This window comes from the organism of the source record quoted next, unplaced genomic scaffold (assembly GCF_019419815.1).
Source record: "Pyrus x bretschneideri cultivar Hongxiangsu unplaced genomic scaffold, Pyrus_bretschneideri_v1 Contig17, whole genome shotgun sequence".
NCBI classification, from domain to species: domain Eukaryota; kingdom Viridiplantae; phylum Streptophyta; class Magnoliopsida; order Rosales; family Rosaceae; genus Pyrus; species Pyrus x bretschneideri.
In genome coordinates this window covers 2035171-2053615 of record NW_025999468.1, presented here as the reverse complement: position 1 = coordinate 2053615, position 18445 = coordinate 2035171, and the positions used below count along the sequence as shown (strand labels likewise).

The 18445-nt window shown below is 37.9% G+C and overlaps 3 protein-coding genes across 5 annotated transcripts; 1 reads left to right on the top strand and 2 right to left on the bottom strand.

The window, feature by feature from the left end:
- The first annotated feature begins 5749 nt into the window (after positions 1–5749).
- LOC103962195 (multifunctional methyltransferase subunit TRM112 homolog A) lies at positions 5750–6894 on the top strand. Of its 2 annotated transcripts, none has more exons than XM_009374871.3 (2): positions 5750–5906; positions 6350–6894. In XM_009374871.3, exon 2 carries the CDS (start codon positions 6410–6412, stop codon positions 6776–6778), a length of 369 nt encoding a protein of 122 aa, XP_009373146.2. In that variant the 5' UTR covers positions 5750–5906; positions 6350–6409; the 3' UTR covers positions 6779–6894. The 2 variants fall into 2 exon arrangements, with proteins under 2 accessions (XP_009373146.2, XP_009373147.2); XM_009374872.3 differs by having other exon boundaries at positions 5752–5906; positions 6337–6894.
- Positions 6895–7282: 388 nt separating this feature from the next.
- LOC103962196 lies at positions 7283–11047 on the bottom strand. 2 transcript variants are annotated; one of them, XM_009374873.3, is made up of 8 exons: positions 10572–11047; positions 10331–10471; positions 9999–10226; positions 9346–9553; positions 9059–9195; positions 8685–8765; positions 7827–7893; positions 7283–7739 (listed from the first exon to the last, which is right to left on the bottom strand). In XM_009374873.3, the coding sequence occupies exons 1-8, from the start codon at positions 10901–10903 to the stop codon at positions 7440–7442; spliced, it is 1494 nt and encodes a 497-aa protein (XP_009373148.2). In that variant the 5' UTR covers positions 10904–11047; the 3' UTR covers positions 7283–7439. The 2 variants fall into 2 exon arrangements, with proteins under 2 accessions (XP_009373148.2, XP_018506651.1); XM_018651135.2 differs by lacking the exon at positions 10572–11047 and having other exon boundaries at positions 9999–10231; positions 10331–10465.
- Positions 11048–11935: 888 nt separating this feature from the next.
- LOC103962224 (probable mitochondrial adenine nucleotide transporter BTL3) lies at positions 11936–16130 on the bottom strand. The gene is given in 5 exon segments (XM_018651137.2): positions 11936–12341; positions 13388–13855; positions 14795–15098; positions 15486–15936; positions 15939–16130. Coding segments are annotated over 5 exon segments (1413 nt in total). The 5' UTR covers positions 16060–16130; the 3' UTR covers positions 11936–12272.
- Between the last annotated feature and the right edge of the window lie 2315 nt (positions 16131–18445).

The following is an 18445-nucleotide window of genomic DNA, read 5'->3' as shown; positions in this document are numbered from 1 at the left end:
TAAGATCGTTTGACAAATTCAAAAAGCTCCTCGTTCGCACGAGCCTAAAAGGTGACAACCAAACGCTCCTTGCCTGCACGAGTTGAAATTGCAAATAGCACCAAACGCTCCTTGCCTCACGAGCTGAAACTGCAAACGGCACCAAACGCTCCTTGCCTGCACGAGCTGAAACTGCAAAACGGCACCAAACGCTCCTTGCCTGCACGAGCTGAAACTGCAAACGGCACCAAACGCTCCTTGTCTGCACGAGTTGAAACTGCAAATGGCACCAAACGCTCCTTGCCTGCTCGAGCTGAAACTGCAAATGGCACCAAACGCTCCTTGCTTGCACGAGCTGATATTGCAAACGGCACCAAACGCTCCTGGCCCGCAAGAGCATAAACTGTGTACGGCAAAATCATCATCAAAATCACCAAAAAAAAAAAAAAAAAAAAAAAAAAAAAAGGGCAAAGAGAAAGAGAGCAATCAGCCGGCACTTGGAGTCAGTATTCCGATCTGGAACCGACTACCTGGAATCTATTCCCTGGTTGCTTACCTAGCGTTGCTCTCGAGTAGTCATCATCAACGGTTGATACACTTCCAGAGAAGGGACCACATCTGCTTGGAGAACAGCTAAGACGAGTGACAATGAAACATCAATCTTGTGGATCATCAGCAAACGCAACAACTGCATATGCTGAGTCATCCTCTAACCCTCTTCAATATGAATTGGAAAGATTGAACAAAGAAACAGGTCATCACCTCCACCTCGTGCTTGCCTGCCATGTGTCTGAATCCTGAAACCGCTCATGGTCCTATTTTCACTCAAGATCAAGCCTCGATGGCCCTTGAAGAAATCACAAGTCCGATTCAAAATCAAGTGTTCACCACCCTTGAATCAAATTCAACTCCAGATAAAAGGAGTAAGTTCAGACCTTCGGGGGAGACCAAAAGAATCCTCCAGCCCAGTTCAAGATTAAGCCTATGGAAAATCAACGATTGGAGGAAACCAGAAAATCTTCCAGTCGAACTCAAGATCAAGCCTCGATGGCCCTTGAAGAAATTTCCAGCCCAATTCAAGATCAAGCCTCGACGGCCCTTGGGTTGACATCTACATTAAGGGACTTCAAAACGCATCTTCTACACGTGACAAACACATGTCTACGACGCGCCTTGAAGTGGGGGCATTTGTAGACATCGAAATTTCAGTAAAATAAATGTTAACCAATGTATTAAAATTACAACATTTATTTACTTCACCAACCTCACACACTTACTTCACCTACAACATCCACTTACTTCACCTACAACCTCCACTCACTTCACCTACATCATCCACTCACTTCACCAAAAAAATGAATGGTGGTGATTCACTCTCAAAGCCTATAAATAGGCTTCTCCATCAAGAGGAATAGACACACACAAAAAACCTTGACACACCAATTCACAAATACATTTCTCTACTCCCAAAATGGAAGAGAATACTCCCCACACATCCAAAATCCTTGAAGCTTTGAAACTCTAAAGCTCTCAAGCATCCAACCCCCAAATTCCCAAGAATCCCGAAGAATGGAGAAAACACTCTTCATTCTTCATCAAATCCTCCTTCAAGATCAAGCCCCGACGGCCCTTGAAGAAAGTGTTCATCATTCATCATCCGTTCATCCTAAGATCAAGCCCCAACGGCCCTTTGGATCAACAACATCAACAAATATACACACCAAAACCTTGAAGCCTTAAAGTTCTAAAGCTCTCAAGAAAATCCCGAAGGATCAAGAAAGCACTCTTCGTTCTTCGTCAAATCCTCCTACAAGATCAAGCCCCAACGGCCCTTGAAGAACTCCCACCAACTCAAGATCAAGCCCCGACGGCCCCTTGAAGAAAGTGTTCATCATTCATCATCCGTTCATCCTAAGATCAAGCCCCAACGGCCCTTTGGATCAACAACCTCAACAAACCCATACACCCATTCTTCAAGATCAAGCCCAACGCCCCTTGAAGATCCATTCATCAACTGTTCATCCTTAGATCAAGCCCCGACGGCCCCTTGGATCAACAAACAAATCCACACATCTATTCTTCAAGATCAAGCTCAAAAGCCCTTGAAGAAAACCAACTGTTCATTCAAGATCAAGCCTCGACGGCCCTTGAAGAAAACCAACCGTTCTTCAAGATCAAGCCCAAAAGCCCTTGAAGATCCACTTATCCATCAACATTCAAGATCAAGCCCTGAAGGCCCTTGAAGAAACTTCCATCAACCTTTAAGATCAAAGCCACGAAGGCCCTTGAAGAAACTTACAACTGTTCATCCAAGATCAAGCCTCGACGGCCCTTGGATCAACAAATCTACATCTTACGGAGATCGAATCAGAGGACCAAATTTGAGAGATCGTAACCCCAAAATCATTAAACACAAAAATATTATTTTGTACACATATTCTTGTTTCTTGTTTTCAGGAATTTTTCGTGTTCACACACATGTATGTTCTTACTTTGTGTATAGCTGGTTTTTATTTATTCGTACTTTTATTATTATTTTTTAGCTTCCGCACTGTGCATATGGTTACGTCACTTCCACGTGACGGCCAGCATGGCCTGATCTCGATGGGGGTGTGTCAATTTCTTAGGATTTTCAAAAAAAATTATAATTTTTTATGTCAAAAAAATAAAAATAAAAAAAGAGTGATTCCATCCCTTCAATTAACAAAAATTCAAGAAATCTCTTTCTTCCTCTGCCTATTTTCCTCTCTTGTGTGCCTTTCAATGGCTTCCAAAGAAAGTGCCTTCCAATGGCTGAAGCACCAAAAGCCGATAGTACTAAAGAGAATTCGATACATAAAGCCCTAGCTTTGGCACGAAAAGGTGAAGCTATTTATTTTCTATGAAATTTTAAGTGAGTATTGAATTTCTTAGAAATGTTCGCCAAGTTGGAATCTAGGCATTTGGAAAAATGGAGGTTTTAGTTGGTTTCTGTGAAGTAGGTTTTGGAATTGGAATATGGGTTGTGATATTAGCTTGGTCAATTTTGATGATTTGAGTGTGAATGGATCCAATATTGGCTTGGTCAATTATGATGATTTGGAAAAATGGAGGTTTTAGTTGGTTTATGTGGTCGCATGAAAAGAAATCTGAGGAGGTAGGGTTGGATTCTTGATGCCCTTTGGTATATATACCACCCACATTCAAAACCGTCTAAATTCTTCACTTATTAAAATCCTAACAAATCTTTGACATTTTCACTACACTTGAATTTAGATGTATTCTTTAAAATTGTAATTTATTACTCCTGGATTTTGATGTATTCTTCAAAATCCTTTTAAATCCTAATTTGACTATACTATGTTTCAAAGTCCTTTAAAATCATTTTTTTAAATCTAATTGACTACATCCGGATTTTAAAGTCTATTAAAATCCTATGAAATCCTAATTTGATTACACACCCTCTTTAGATAACCTTTACTTGCCACTAGTTATCCTTTAAAAATAATAATAATAATAATAATAATTTACTTTTTCCTTATTACTTTAAGTGAGACTACTACTCTTTAATTTAACTTTTTTTCTTTTTCAAATTAAGTATGATATTCATTTAAATTAGGTTTTGTATACATGCAAAAGAGAGGATATTGTGCAATTAAATGGGCTTCAATAAAAATTTTGTTGAGAATTTCAACCTGGTCGAAGAAAAAAAAGTGTCTCGCACCAAAATTACATAGTTAAACTCTCCTCCAAAATTAGGTCTAAGATTACAATTCTTCAAACCAAACTCTTCATTTATCTAACATGAGTCCCATTAACGCCAGTCTCTGAGCCACCTTACTTGCCTCCTGTCGGGTATGGAAAAGTTTTGTTCGAGATATTGAGCGTAGAAAATAGTGCGTATCTTTCACCACATAATCCATCAAAAAAGTGTCATCTGTTGCATGAATGTTTAGAGCCGCGAGGACCATCGTTGCATCCTACTCAAATTCAGCATTCAACAAGAATCAAATTTAAGATTTCTCACTCAAAGTGAAAAGGTATATCACAAGACCTAATACTAAGTGGCATCTTAGAATAATATTATTAAAGAAAATGTTAACTAAAATAATATTAAATGTTAACTAAAATAATATTCATTTTTTCTCCCTGCAATATAATGAATTTAATATAAATACCGCTTGTACAACAAAAATGTTATTTTTTAAGTTTTGACCATCTGATAAAATGAGAGAGGAAATAATCAAACTTGAATGCAAAATAAATATTCATAAGCTAGAAGCCCTTGCAACAATTCTCGGTCTAAAATTAATTTAAGGAAAATTTTATTTGAACCCATCTAACTTCTTTCTACATCCAACTTACTCTCTTCACCCATATTGTTTTTTATTAAAGAATTAATATCTCTTTAAACCCAAATTTATTACCTAAACTACCCTCTCAATCCCAATTCAAAATATAAAATTATATGCACACCCATTCTCTTTATAAAATAACACATCTAATTGAAAAGAGGCGTCCTTTGCCCCCTATAATTGCATTTGCCGTATATGACTAGCATTTCCATGGCTACTTTTTTTCTTTCTGCTACCACAACCCATCCATGGACTTGGGATCCAATAGATCATTCCATAGACTTGAATTTGCAAGAGAATGTTATGCAACCTCCAGTTTAGTCCTTTGTAATCAAGCATTTTCATGTACTTTTTAAGAAACTTTGAAGTGACATAGGACTGGGTGTTTTACTGCTATGTTAATAAACAAATAAACAAATTAGAGCTATTTCGAATAAAAAAGGTGCAAGACATGCCACCCACTAGTTCGTGGTTAAGGTTGAGCAATCTTTATTTGCACCAAGAATTAAGTTTTATGTCTTTGCAGTACTAATCAAAAGTTCTTGCACTGGTGTTTTGGGGCGCATATAGACGACATAGAGAAACAAATACAATCTAATATAAAAAGTATGAAATTTAATCCAAAGAAGAAGCAAACAAACAAAATATCCATAAATCGAGTCATACCTTAGTTAGAGGATTAAAAACTTCAAAATCACCATCCATTAATAGAAAGCTTCTTTTTCTGTATCAGAACTATTACACTATGTTTGGATGAGGGAAATAAACATGGAATTTTGGTAAAAGTTGGAATTTATAAATTGACAGACACCAATTCTCTTGTTTGGATTCATAAACATAGAAATTTAGAATTTCCGCGTGGAAAAAAAACTTGGAATTTTGGACCACCAAATCCCAAGTTCAAATTCCATGTAAATATGTGTCATTTCTCAATTTCTATGATTGAGAGTTTAAAAATAACAAATTCCGTATTCAATTCCATTGTTATTTTAAGTTAACCAAACAAGGAAATTTACAAATTCTAGAAAATAAAATCTCGTCGTTTCAATTTTCGTCATTTTTAAATTCCTTAGTAATCTTAAATGTCTTCACCCAAACATAGTGTTAGGGTTTTAGTCGGAATGAACATAGGATAAACAAAGAGCGATGCTAAGGTTTTGTTATGGTATATGGGTCTATTGATAAATTTGATTTTTATTATTAATTTCATTTTGTACTTATTAATAATTATGTAATAGGGTAAAATAGACAATTAATTTTTAAAATTTAAATTGAATTTAGAAAGAGGTTAAATAAGTTTAAATAGAATTTTCCTTAATTTAACGGCAAAATTTTTCATATACAGGCCATAACGTAAAAGTGAGAAATCCAACTCGATACCTCCTAGAAATTTGAGTTAAGGATATTCAGGTAATTATACCATGTAATAAACCCTAATTATTTTCTCCTTCCACAGTCAAACGCTCACCTCTCTCCCCGACTCACTGCATTCTCTCTCGCCTTCTCTCTCTCTCTCTCTCTCTCTCTCTCTCTCTCTCCATTGCCGGCGGCCGGAATTGCAGTTCCCCACGTTGCAGAGTCACAGACTCACAGGTATTTAGCTTACCCCAACTTCCTCAAACTTGCCCCTTTTTTCTGTTTTACTTATTGGAAAATCAGAAGCAAGTTCATGAAATTGTGCAAACGAAAGTTGGAATTGTTCTTTGCTTGCTGTAGTTTTAGGATTCATCCCTGTTTGTGCTCCCTGTGTTTGTAATTTTGATCCGTAATCATATTAGCTGTGGATTTGTTTAATCAGTTTTGCCATTTCATTTTATTGATATGCCTTGTAAATTTTGCTGAAAACTCATCTTAATTTGTCTCCTTAGCTTCCTTTTCAGATGTATTTAGCCAATGTTTCTGGGTTTAGACTGCCATGTTTGAGTTGGTACATTTTTCCGCAACACGATCAAGCGAAAACACACTGCTCATTGCCGGATCTAATTGCGAAAACACCAAACATTTATGCCTAATTTGGTATTAGTTTGTGGTTTCAGGTCGTTAGGCAAAACCGTAGAGAGCCACTCTCTGCCCTTTAGGCTAAGATAGTGAGAGAGATGAGGCTGCTAACCCACAACATGCTATCATCCAACATCAAAGGCGTGACCAACGGCTTCCCTCTGCGCATTGAAATCGAGAAGGTGGTCGAAAAGCAGGTTGAATTCAACCCCGACTTCCTCAAGAACATGTTCCCTAAGATCGAGTGGAAGGCACTTGTCAATGCCTCTCATAGTATGGGATATGTTGAGCTCCCTGAGGAGGTTGAGCCGTCTAGGCTTGATTCTGAAGATTTTCTTCACAAGTTCCATCACGCCCTTTTGGAGCTTCATCTCGAGGAGGGGGCGCTTGTCTGCCCTGAGACTGGTCGCCGCTTTCCAGTTAGTAAGGGCATACCCAATATGCTACTTCATGAAGACGAAGTGTGATTCGCATCAAATGGTGGATCGGACTTGCCATTGCTCTTCTTGTACTTGCTAAAACTTAGGGTTTATGCACTGCAGATTTTGGCATTATGAAATGGAATATGCTTTCGTTTTGTTTAGTTATGTGTTGAAAACCATTTTAGCATTGAGGATTGTTGAATGTAGTAGTAGAAGAATCATGTAGAACTAGCATCGAGTCCTGAACATGCAACCGAGGTCAAATCCCCGGATTTGGATCCCATTTGGATTCTCATTGTGAGGATCCCTTATCCGTTCATTGTACATTGGATGGTCAGAAATCATTTTGAATTTGTTTAGTTAAAACTAAACGCAAATTGTAGCTAACGAAAGCTGGTTGCACGATGAACGGATAAGATGTAAGGATCTTAGGACCCTCACAAAGAGGATCCGAAGAGGATCTTCACTCCAAATCCCCCTTCCAGCATTTTAGATTAGACTGAAAAGTAACATCGCATGTATTCGTGCGGAATATGATGCAACTCAGTGTGTCAAAAATCGCTAAGTATAAATTAATGCCCTACAACTTTAGTAACAAAATGTGAGAGTCATGGTACATAACTTCCTTCCATTCTGTTTGGAGGAAATGCAAAAGGAAATCTCTAACAAAATGACTTTAAACCGAAAATGCTGTAGACACTACTTCCTAACTGTTTTTGCAGCGAGGGGTTTCACAAGATGGAGGTGGGACGCCGAAAACCCAATCGAGAACATTCAAGTATTTGGATCTGAAAACTTCTCTCTCTTGTGCATAGCAATGCATTATGATTGCTGTTGATAAGCTGAAGATTACTACGTCAGCTCTCTTCAATTTTGTTGAAGGCGGCAAGTACCCGATATCAGCCATGCAGGTGAAAAAGCTCTCGATGGCCCGAGCAAAGCAGTAGAGTGAAATCTCAATCCGCCTGCTTTTCTTCTCAATGGCCAAGGCTAGACCAGTCGGGAACTGCCCAACAACACAATTGAGACTCCTTGAGCAAACATATAAAGTTAATCTTGGTACCAAATTTAAAGAGTTGAAGAAAGTTCATACCGTCCCCATTGCGACCATTGGTACGTTACACCTCCTGAAAATCCTAAACAGAAAGCATGTCCATGCCCTGGAGAGAAATATTAAAAATAAATTTTCTCAACATAATTAGAAGTGATTATTTTTTTGGGTCTGTCAGTTAGAAATGACAAGTATCGAGAATGTGAAAATACAATGATGCACCATTTTGAATAAAGTTATAAGTATCGAATCCCAGTTCATGAAGCAGGTTGAGGGGATTTCGGGGCAGGCAAACAATGTGCCTGACCACTTGACTAGCTGAGTCTATTTCAGTATGTTTCCCAACATCACCATGTTATATAACAATGTATTGCTACCTTGAAAAATCAGATTCTAAAAAATTTATCGAAAATTTATCGTAGATAACAGAGAAGGAAAAAGAGACGTGCACAAACATACCTTATTAATCTAGTCTCCAAAAGGGTCCAAAATATTTCATCTGGTATAGTCAATCTCTAACAGAACACGTGTTTTAAGTTTCCCATGTGGCATCGCATGAATTGTTTAAGCGCTGCCACCTTGGCATCCTCATTTCATGTGAGTCATTGTCCTAGTCTTGATTTCCTTCGGTATCCTATGCTTAAAAGATTTAATACTGCGTTTCATTTGCAGTTTCATCAGTTCCTACATCTGGTCTTGATACCTTAAGGTTAATTATGCCCCATGAAAAATTGTCTAAGGAGAAACAATGTTGAACACTTATGATGGGTATCAGGAAAGACCTAGGTTTTAATCATCGAATCAGGACACTTCTTGGGTTCTCATTTACATGTTTCCTAGTAGCAACGTTCATGTAAATGGTACCATCAGAATGCAAGATAAAAGAAAGTAGCTGCTAACCAGGCAGATGAGCAATATACGGATAGAAACAAGCTTGATCTTGCAGTACCAAGAAGGCCCTTTAGTAGTATAGAGTAATGCCTGCACATAAACAGCAATCATAAGAGCACAAACAGAAGCTAAGATTACATTAACATGCACATACGTATCCAGTTTGAATATTTTAAAAGAAACTCAATCATGACAAGATTATCAAAGTGGAATTTGCATTTATGTACGTAGCAAATTAATTACGGTAAGACACATCTCCCCAGTTAAATTCAATTTTGTTTTCTTGGAAACCTCAACTAGAAGAAGAAAGCACTTGATCACATCTACTTAAAGCATCACGGGTATATGAAAAAATGATCAAGAAGGTAAATCATATGAATCACCTTTTCAAGAGATCTTGGCGATGAACTATAAGGGCCGGAATCAGATACACTGGAAGATAAACCGGCAATGCTCTCTTATAGGCTTGAATAAGGAAAGAAAGAACATGTCCACCACATGACTGATCTCCATGAACAATCTGCATGAATTTGAGAGCTTAACACTTCGAATCATAGAGAATTAAGTTAAGGAAGTTTAAATAATTATGATATGAATGAGAAACAAATTTAAATTGTTTTCACATGGTAGGTAGGAAAAGGAAGTAATATGATAATTGAAGAATGCATACCGAGCAGGGAACTTGCATGCCTGGATCTAGTTTAATATTTGTCCCAATGGATTTGTAATGCTTTTCTATTGCTTCCAAATTAGTAAAAGGTATGCCCCTTGCAATCTCTTTTACACCTTGCAATATTACGGTATCCTTTCCTCCGTGTTTATTGAGAAAGGATTTGTATGATGGAGGTAAACTTTCCTGCTTCAATATGTAAGCAGACCTGAGAAATGGAATTTTCCTCCTTTCAGTTGTAGTACAGTCTAAAGTTAACAGTAGGTAATCAGAAACAATTCACAAGTTTGATAATCTATAAAACACTGAAAAGACATTTCTAATTTCATACGAATGAACGTGACACCACAACCAAAAGGACATAAAGTTAAATGAGCCAACTACAATATCCTTCAACTTTTTAGTAGATTTGGTGAGCAGTCACCAGAGTAGCAAAATCTTCTTTGATGATCAACGAGATGGACTCACAAACAGATCCAAAAGTCATGTCAGTTTCATTGATTTCCACATACAAGTATACATGGAACTGACGGAAGTGCATTTCCATCTTTGACACAACCTTTGACATGGAAATGGGAAAAAAACAATCCATGTCAAAACATTCAAGGCTTCACTAACAAAATATTACACAGTTTGCAGTAAAGGGTGCGTACAGAATTTGTGAAGAGGAGAGGCACATAAGGAAAATGTCACCATGAGCCCAAGTGAGAGGTTTACAAATGCCACCAAACCGTTTGCTTTTGATCCCACACCGCGACGCCAACACAGCAGCACGCATAAGAATGTATATGGCCAAGCTCGTATGCTGCGTGTTCAGTCCGGTAAGAAGCATAGACGGCCCTGCTATAGCACCTGCCAGCAAAGCCCTCCATTTGGCTGTCCTGAACTAGAATAAACCAAACACATCAATTAAATCAGAGCAAACAGAAATCGAATCCAACCCGAAAAAATAAGAAGTTGAATCATGGAAGAACAAGGAACTTGCCTACGGTGACCTGCCAACGAACCAATAATCTCGTCCACCGAAACAAATGTGCCGGCAAAAGTTCCGAGAAATAAACCATATCTCAATGTCTCCTTCAAAGCGGTAACAATTGCTTCTCTATTTGTGATCACACCCTCCGTCCTGAATAATTAATAAGAATTTTACTTAAATTACCATATTTAAACAAAATTACACTTAAATTCTGGATTTTAGAGAATTCGAAGCTGGGTGAGCTTTTCACCTGAGAGAGGCTAAGAGCTTCCGTCGTCTCAGCCGAGCTAGGATCGAGAAAATGGCGAGGCCGCCCTTGAGGCCGGCGCCGATTGTGAATCCCTTGACCGAAGCAGTCACGACTCTCCGCAGCTTCTCGGAGTCGCTCAACGGCGCCGAAACGTATCCGAGCGAGGAAGAATAGTAAAGCAACGAGGGTGAAGGATCGGACTTCCTGCAATGCGTACAGTTGGGATCGGCGGATCCGTGGCGGTCGCCATCGGGGCCACCATTTTCTCCGGCGAAGCACGTGCAGAGGTCGCGGTCCGGCAGCATCGCGGCGAACGAGTAGGGGCTTTGCATGCAGGAATGGGGCTGCGAAGCCGAAGACGGTTCGTAGGAAAGGAAGGAGAAGGGAAGGGCTTTGCGATAATCCACAGGGCGAGCCAGAGACGCACAAGCGTCCGACAGTTAGGTGGTTTGAACTTGGAAATGATGACGTCATTCGTTCTACTTTCCTTTTTGTATTAATTATTTATTACCTTTTTAAGAGGTTTCTTCTTGTTGGGAGATTGAGAAATAATTGTATAAGAAAATAATGGTTGTTTGGTTTGGTTAGCTTTACCTTTTGATGACATATAATATATACCTAAAAAAGAAATCTCCATCATCCCTCCAAAAGCACAAAAAATACCGAAAATTCTACCATACCCGCACATGCATTAACATATACCATATGCTTACGCTGTGGTAACGAGTTATAATTAGAATAGGTTTGACATTCGATTCCCAACCGCTTAACAAAAAGAGATTTATAATCTTGGACACATAATAGCGAATAAGAATATACCAGTAGCACTTAGGTCCACATTAAATTTACTACTGTGTACCACATACCACAAATTCTTCCGCATTTAGGTCCACAGTTATCACTACATGATCGTTTGGTGAGCTAGATGAAATAGGTTGTGATTAATTAAAATTAATTTAAGTCCACTCTATTGTTTGTTGTGTCAAATGTGAGATGAACAAGACAAAAAATGATGGGTTATAACTTATGAGCCCACAATAGAGTCAATTATCTAACTTATTCTTATACATAGATTACAAGTCATATTTACACGTCCTTGCCAATCTAACCTTATCCTTAAGACCTAATCTGATTCAGCCCACCAAACAGGCCCACAAGGATACCATAAAAATCAATGCCCCAAGGGAAAATGGAACGAAAAGTGATGACAACCCAATTGTTACAGCAAGTAAATGAGAATGTGATAGCAAAGATGTATAAAGTAGCACCAAAATATTACTATTTCCTGACTAGAATGACATTGAAAGTTCGGCGGTGAGCAAAGGGTTAGATTTGCAAATGAGTTAGTATGAATTGAGCAAAGATTCAGCTGTGGAGTATTTTCCTTCCTTTCGCAATACATGAAGCTTGTGGGAACATAAGTGGTAATGCAAAGGTGGACCAATTTTTTTGACCATATTTGCAAACCATGTGATGTGTTTGTGTCAATGTCACCAATAGGATATAAGCTCGATAATCAACACTCAATAATAATCCGATCATCAACAACCACGTCATATGGTTTAAATTGATGATTTCCCCAGCATTACTCAATGCAAAAATCACTATAATCCTACCATTCTGAATTTATAGCAGGTGCTCCTCCGAGCTGGCCATGAAACCTCCAATCATATACCTTCAGACATAACCCATTGTATCTCTTCATTCTACCATGAGAACAATCTTCATAAACTCATAGACGAAGTAACTTATTGCGGCTGAAGGAAGTACCTGAGTATGCAAAACACCAAGGATAAGAACAAAGACACAACCTTAATGCTTGAAATTTGAGAGAAATGGACCACGGGAAATGAATGGAGAATGTTACGGAAATGGAATAAATGATTCCATGGAAGCACATCAAATCTTAGTATGGCCCAATAAAAATGTTGTTTTTCTTGGAAGGCTAATACAGAAACGCAATATTTGGAAATGAATCACTCAGTTTGGGAGCCATGTATGATGTACCATCTCAACTGTAATACATATGCAGATTTTAATCTCCCTTAGTTTATCTTGTTTATTGATAGTCTCCGGGGTTAGGGTAAACTTATAAGATGATGCTATGCGAATATATGAACGATAAAGTAAACATACCACACACAAACACAAAGAATTTAGCAAGGTTTGGCAAACTTTGCCTACTCCACGTGTGATCCCCCTTGAGATATCACCAGCACTATGGAGAATAATAAGTTGGTTACAAGAACTTACTGAAAACCCTTGTATTCTCTCTGATGTTCATGTGAATGAACAGAAACTGACAAGCTTATTTATAGTGCATAGACCAATGGTGACATGCCTTACAAGTATAGGATTCCTAAATCCCTTTAGAATAGGGAAAACTAACTTATTTCCCGATCCTAAACTGATTGGGATAACAAAGAAAAACCTATTTCACAATTCTTATGGGAAATAAGCTGTGCACTCTTTCTCAACACCAATTGGAATATGAAACCGAAAGTCGTTTGGCCTTGGTATTTTGATGAGCCAAATCACAACAACATAATATAGCAAGAGCAAAGATATGATAAAAAACAAAATGATAAAATCAAATAGCAGAACTTCTAACCAAGGAATCTAGATATATTATCAAAATTCAAAGCCATGGAAACCAAGATCTAACTAAGAATATGCCAGCAAATTGGCTAAATTGCCCCAATTTAAATGCAGAAGCTATGACCATGTTTATGATTCCAGAAGCACCTAATTGACCATATTAACTTCCATAAAACACTAAAGCAGTTAAGCAAAAGGTGATCCTTGTAATAACATACCTGTAACAAGCTGGGAATAAGTCCTGCATAGAGAGCTGGGACACCTCCATGTTCAACTATTTTAATACCAGTTGCCAAGGCACTCATTCTAGTTTCCTGGACTTGAAGTTGAAGCTGTCGCCTCACCACTTCAAACGGATATGTGGCAGCTTCTGCACAAGCACCAGAAATAGCTCCATATAGTAATGTCCGAATCGGTCCCAACTCCAGTTGATCCAAAGCACTCCGGCCCTGCCCCTGTTGGCTCATCTTGTGAATTCTTTTCCTTCCGTCAGGTGAATGCAGGTATGCTGATTTTAATATATCGTAGACACCATAGAAAACTGCACCTGAAGGTGCCATGCTTGCAATGGAGGGTACTAAGCCCTTATAAAGGGAAAAGAACCCTTCAGTTTGGATCATGTGGCGAAAAGCACCAATGACACCACCCAAGGCTTCCCCACCAGGAGCCACCAACTGAGTCCGAATCTGAAACACACAACAACTAAGTTAGATGTAAATCATTTCAGTGTTAGTCTTAGGTGATAGTCGATTAACTTTGAAGAACACAAACTCAATGCCGACATGATCCACAAAGTGCTTCGCTTACAGGTAGGAGATCTTTGTATCTCTTTTATTAGAAAGGCCAGCCATAATTTTTTTTCCCTTAAAAATAATCTAAGCATCAAAAGGAAGACCTTGTTTTCAATATGCAAAAGAAACACAATATATGTGCAACACCGTGCCCTAAACCTCATTTACAATATGCAAAGGAAACTCTCTATTTATGCAATACCATACCCCAAATCCCAATCAATTTATGCTTCACCACAGCAAATATCACAGTGGCATTAGCCGTGTAAAGTGGGCATACAGATACAATACAACCTTCAGCAGGCAAGGGACTCCATACAGCATCTTAATTGTGGATTTTTAGAGTTTTCTTCAGGGAATTTGACACGTCAAATACTTTTAAAAGATCCACAACGCCCAATTTTATACATAAGCCTGAATTAATGCTATATAGCAGAATTTATGAAAAGGATGTTGAGATTCATATTATTGCTATAATGCCATGCTACAGGTACTATCTCAGACCTGAGATGACAATAGCTTGCATATTCAAAGATATAACTCATATACCTAAAGGCAGTATGTTCTTCTGCTTTAATAAAGTGTATTCGAAAAGAAGAAATGACCAACATTTCCCAAGTAAATCATACGTTAGATACCTCCGTTAAACACTCCCAATTACGTGTACTTTCTATTGGCTTAGGTTATGGAAGGGAAAAGAAGAAACTATATCATTTAGCTGTATCACCACATTTTGGAATTAAACAGATACTTGAATTTATATATCAACCTGGAAGAATAACCACTTTTCAGCTAGTAATTGGTCAAATGGCCGAATTCGAAACTATCACTTACCGTATCAAGAGGTAAGCAGAGTATGGTAGCAGTAATTCCGGCTGCAGCACCAGCAACAAATCTTTCAAAATTTGTAGTCTCCTTATTTCCGGAGACGCGGAGCAATTGTTTTCTGTAAGTATCATAAGCATAGAAATTGATTGCTTTAAATGGAGCTGTACGAAGAATATTGACTAGGTTCCCCTTCCAAAACCCCCTCAAGCCCTGATTAGCTGCAATGGTCCTAACTAGCTCAAATAAATGCCTCTGTTCGCCGCGAACTATGTACTCCAGCTTTAGTCTCTCAAGAGGTGCCACAAAAGTTCTGATACAATAACCTTCGGTCAGCAACATACAAAGCACTAAATCGCAGTTAACGAAAAAGAAACTCCAAAGTTCGATATGATAATCTCTAAAACCCATTCAAAGTTCGATACAATAACCTTCAGTCAGCAACATACAAAGCATAAAATTCCCATTCTTCAAATTTCGATTCACGTGTTTTGTTCAATTCATAAAATTCCCGTTCAAAATAAAGTAATGGGAAAATCAACCTACTTAAATTAACAGTTCATGCAATCAACCGAAATAATTCATGGGAAAATCAATTCCATAATTCTTCTAAACAATATATATTATGAATTACAAATTACTCAAATTACACAAAAAGAAATTGAATGAAAAATACGAAGAAAAGGCAATGAACATAGACCTGGAAACCATGGCGGCTATGGCACCAGCCCACAAATGCTTGGTGGTATTCATGGCCCCACCACTCCTAACCCCAACTTTCTCTCTCTTCCTCTCTGTAACCACCGCTTCCGCCTCCGCCTCCGCCTCCTCCGAACCCTCATCTCCGTTCTGCACCAAACACCCCTTGGACTCCCGAACAACCCCATCGCTACTCAAGCTCACCGAAAAGAACCCACCGCCGGCCACCGCTCTCAGCCTACACCCGAACGACAAACCCGACCCGGAAACGACAGCCGCAGACGAAGAGTTCTTCTGAAAGGACACGACGGAATTGAGCAGGGAATTGGGAACCGTGGGTTCCAAGAACAGGCCGCCGGTGATGAAAAGGGTAGAATTTGGGTCGTCCATTTGGTTAGGCGTGGGAATGGAATTGGATTTGGAGGGTGTGAATGGTGGTGCAGTCAGAGTGAGGCGGGAATGGGATTGGGGGATTGGAGAGTAGGAGGGGTGAATGGGATAGGAATGGGAATGGGAATGGGAAGAAGGATTGGGGAAAATAATGGCGGATTCGGTAGCGGCAGCTTTGCTTCCATCGCCAAACGTGAAACATGCACAGTATAAAATCCAGTTCTCTCCTACGGACTATGGTTAAACTTTCTCACTCCGGGCACAGTCAAGTCGGTTTCCTTGTTTAGTCAATTTCTTACCTTACATTTTTTATTTGTCTGAACGTTACGATTTGGATAGTAAAAATTTCAAGTTTAAATCCTTAAAACTCCTCAATCTTTTACATTGATTCAAATTAGTCTCAATATTTATAAACATTCTAAATAAATATCTAATTTATTGAAAATGTTATATTCATTAAGTGCCAATTAATTTTCTCATTAAATATGCATGTAACAACAATGAATCCCACTTTTTAATTTACATAAACACTAAAATATTAATAAAAATAACTTCAAAAAGGACATAAAGATGAAATAATAAAAATAAATAAATAAATGAACAAATAAACTGGAAAACAAAATTAAGATTGGGAAATATCAAGCCCTGCCACCTCCAAGCTCAACCTGCTCAGCCACTGAAACTCCCGTTCCAGCCTTTATATTCAAAACCCACCAACTAGATATATTATGGTTAACATTAATATTAGTTGCCTCAAAATATAGATTTCAAACATAGATTATATAATTTGTAACACCATGATCAATGGGTATTGAATTGAATCAAAAATGGACCCAAATTGAAATTACATCAGGAGGGCAATCTACTAACAAATTGAAAACAATATTCGATTCGAATGTTTTTTTTTTTTTTGGTAAATGTAATCTCCTAACAATATTCGAAATCGTATAATTTCTTAATTTTCAAAAGAAGATTATGTTTACAAAAAAATCATTCGAATCAAATATTGTTTAGTCATCCAAAAATATCAAAGGACAGTTCATCATCAATATATTTAGTATCTACACTGTAGATAATGACTCAACAAGTTTGGATTCAAATAATTTTTTACAAGGATGATCTTTAAATGAAGATTAAATAATTCAACAATTTTGATTATGAAATTTTTACAGTGAAAATATGTTATTTGCAATTGGGGGGATAAACTCATCCTTAAATGAGAATGCAAGTATTATTCATGTGATTTTTTTTTTTTTTAAGTCAGCTTTAGAGCATATCCAAAAGAGTAAGCAAAATTTTTCTTTAAAAGTGTCATTTGCTAATTCACTTGACACTTCGTGCTACTTTAAAAGTTTCCATTCCTAACCCAATTTGCTAACTTGAAGAAGTAGTTGCTAATTCTTTTAAGGGCCCATTTTTTTGGCTTCTCTAAGTCTCACTAGACTAGACTGGACTAACACTTAGTGTAGTCCAATGTTTTTTTTTGGAGAAGGGACTACTTTTAATGGTACTACTAAAGAGTAATCAAATATAGGTATAATGTTCTTTTCTTCTCTGTATAGCTGTTATACTTGAACATGTAATTATTAGTATTACTGAGGGTAAATATGTAAAGTATGTTTACGCTATAAGTACCAAGTGCATAACTAATTATTTTTTATTGAGAAACTAATTATTTTTTATTGAGAAATACAAGTATTTCAGTTAAAAGTTTTCTTCCTCTCTAAGCTTCCTATGTAAGTCTCAATATGGTATCACTCGCCATTTGCCTCCTAGGGATTTCGATCCGTCCAATTTCCACTCGCGCTCTTTGATTCTCGACGAAAATTTCTCTTTGTTACTTTTATTTGTGATCTTGCAAAGTTGTATTGTGCGTATCAATGGCTTCTCCGTCGGAATCCTCTCACGAGTCGGTGCTAAATCCAGCCCCAATTTCATCTTCCTTAAACTCTAACTTCTCTAATTCGTATACTTCTTTTACGATTTAGAATATTGGAAGCATGGTTCCAATCAAGCTAAAATGCTCTAATTATCTTCTATAGCATGCGTTGTTTGCTCCGATTCTTCGCCGCTACAAACTCCTTGGCGTCATTGATGGCACAGAACCGTGTCCCTTTCCTTTGCTTCAAATCGTTCAATCAATCTGGCCTTTGAACTTTGGTATGAAAAAGATCAGAATCTCCTTATTTGGTATAATTCTACGCTTTCTGAAGAAGTTATCCCGTTTATTGTTGGGGTTTCATCATCTCGAGATCTGTGGATCAAAATGAAACAGCGATTTAGGGGTGTTTATGATGCACATATTCATCAATTGAGATCTCGACTTCAATCTCTTCAGAAAGGATCTTTGTCCATCTCTGAATATCTGCAACAAATCAAAGAGATCTCTGATTCATTGACTGCTACTGTAGCTCTAGTTATCGATCGTGACTTAATCGTTGCTATACGTGCTGGATTGCCAGATGATTTTGAGTCATTTATCGATTCTATCATGCTTCGTCTTTCTTCCACAACACTTGATGAATTACACGGTTTACTTCTCACCAAGGAATTGTCCCTGTCTCGAAGAAA

Coding starts and splice junctions, on each gene's coding strand:
- LOC103962195 (XM_009374871.3), top strand. CDS start 6,410: ATGAGGCTGCTAACCCACAACATGCTATCATCCAACATCAAAGGCGTG.
- LOC103962196 (XM_009374873.3), bottom strand. CDS start 10,903: ATGCAAAGCCCCTACTCGTTCGCCGCGATGCTGCCGGACCGCGACCTC. Junction 9,554..9,998: donor CTCTCCTCTTCACAAATTCT/GTACGCACCCTT, acceptor TCCATTTCTCAG/GTCTGCTTACATATTGAAGC. Junction 7,740..7,826: donor CAATGGTCGCAATGGGGACG/GTATGAACTTTC, acceptor GTTGTTGGGCAG/TTCCCGACTGGTCTAGCCTT.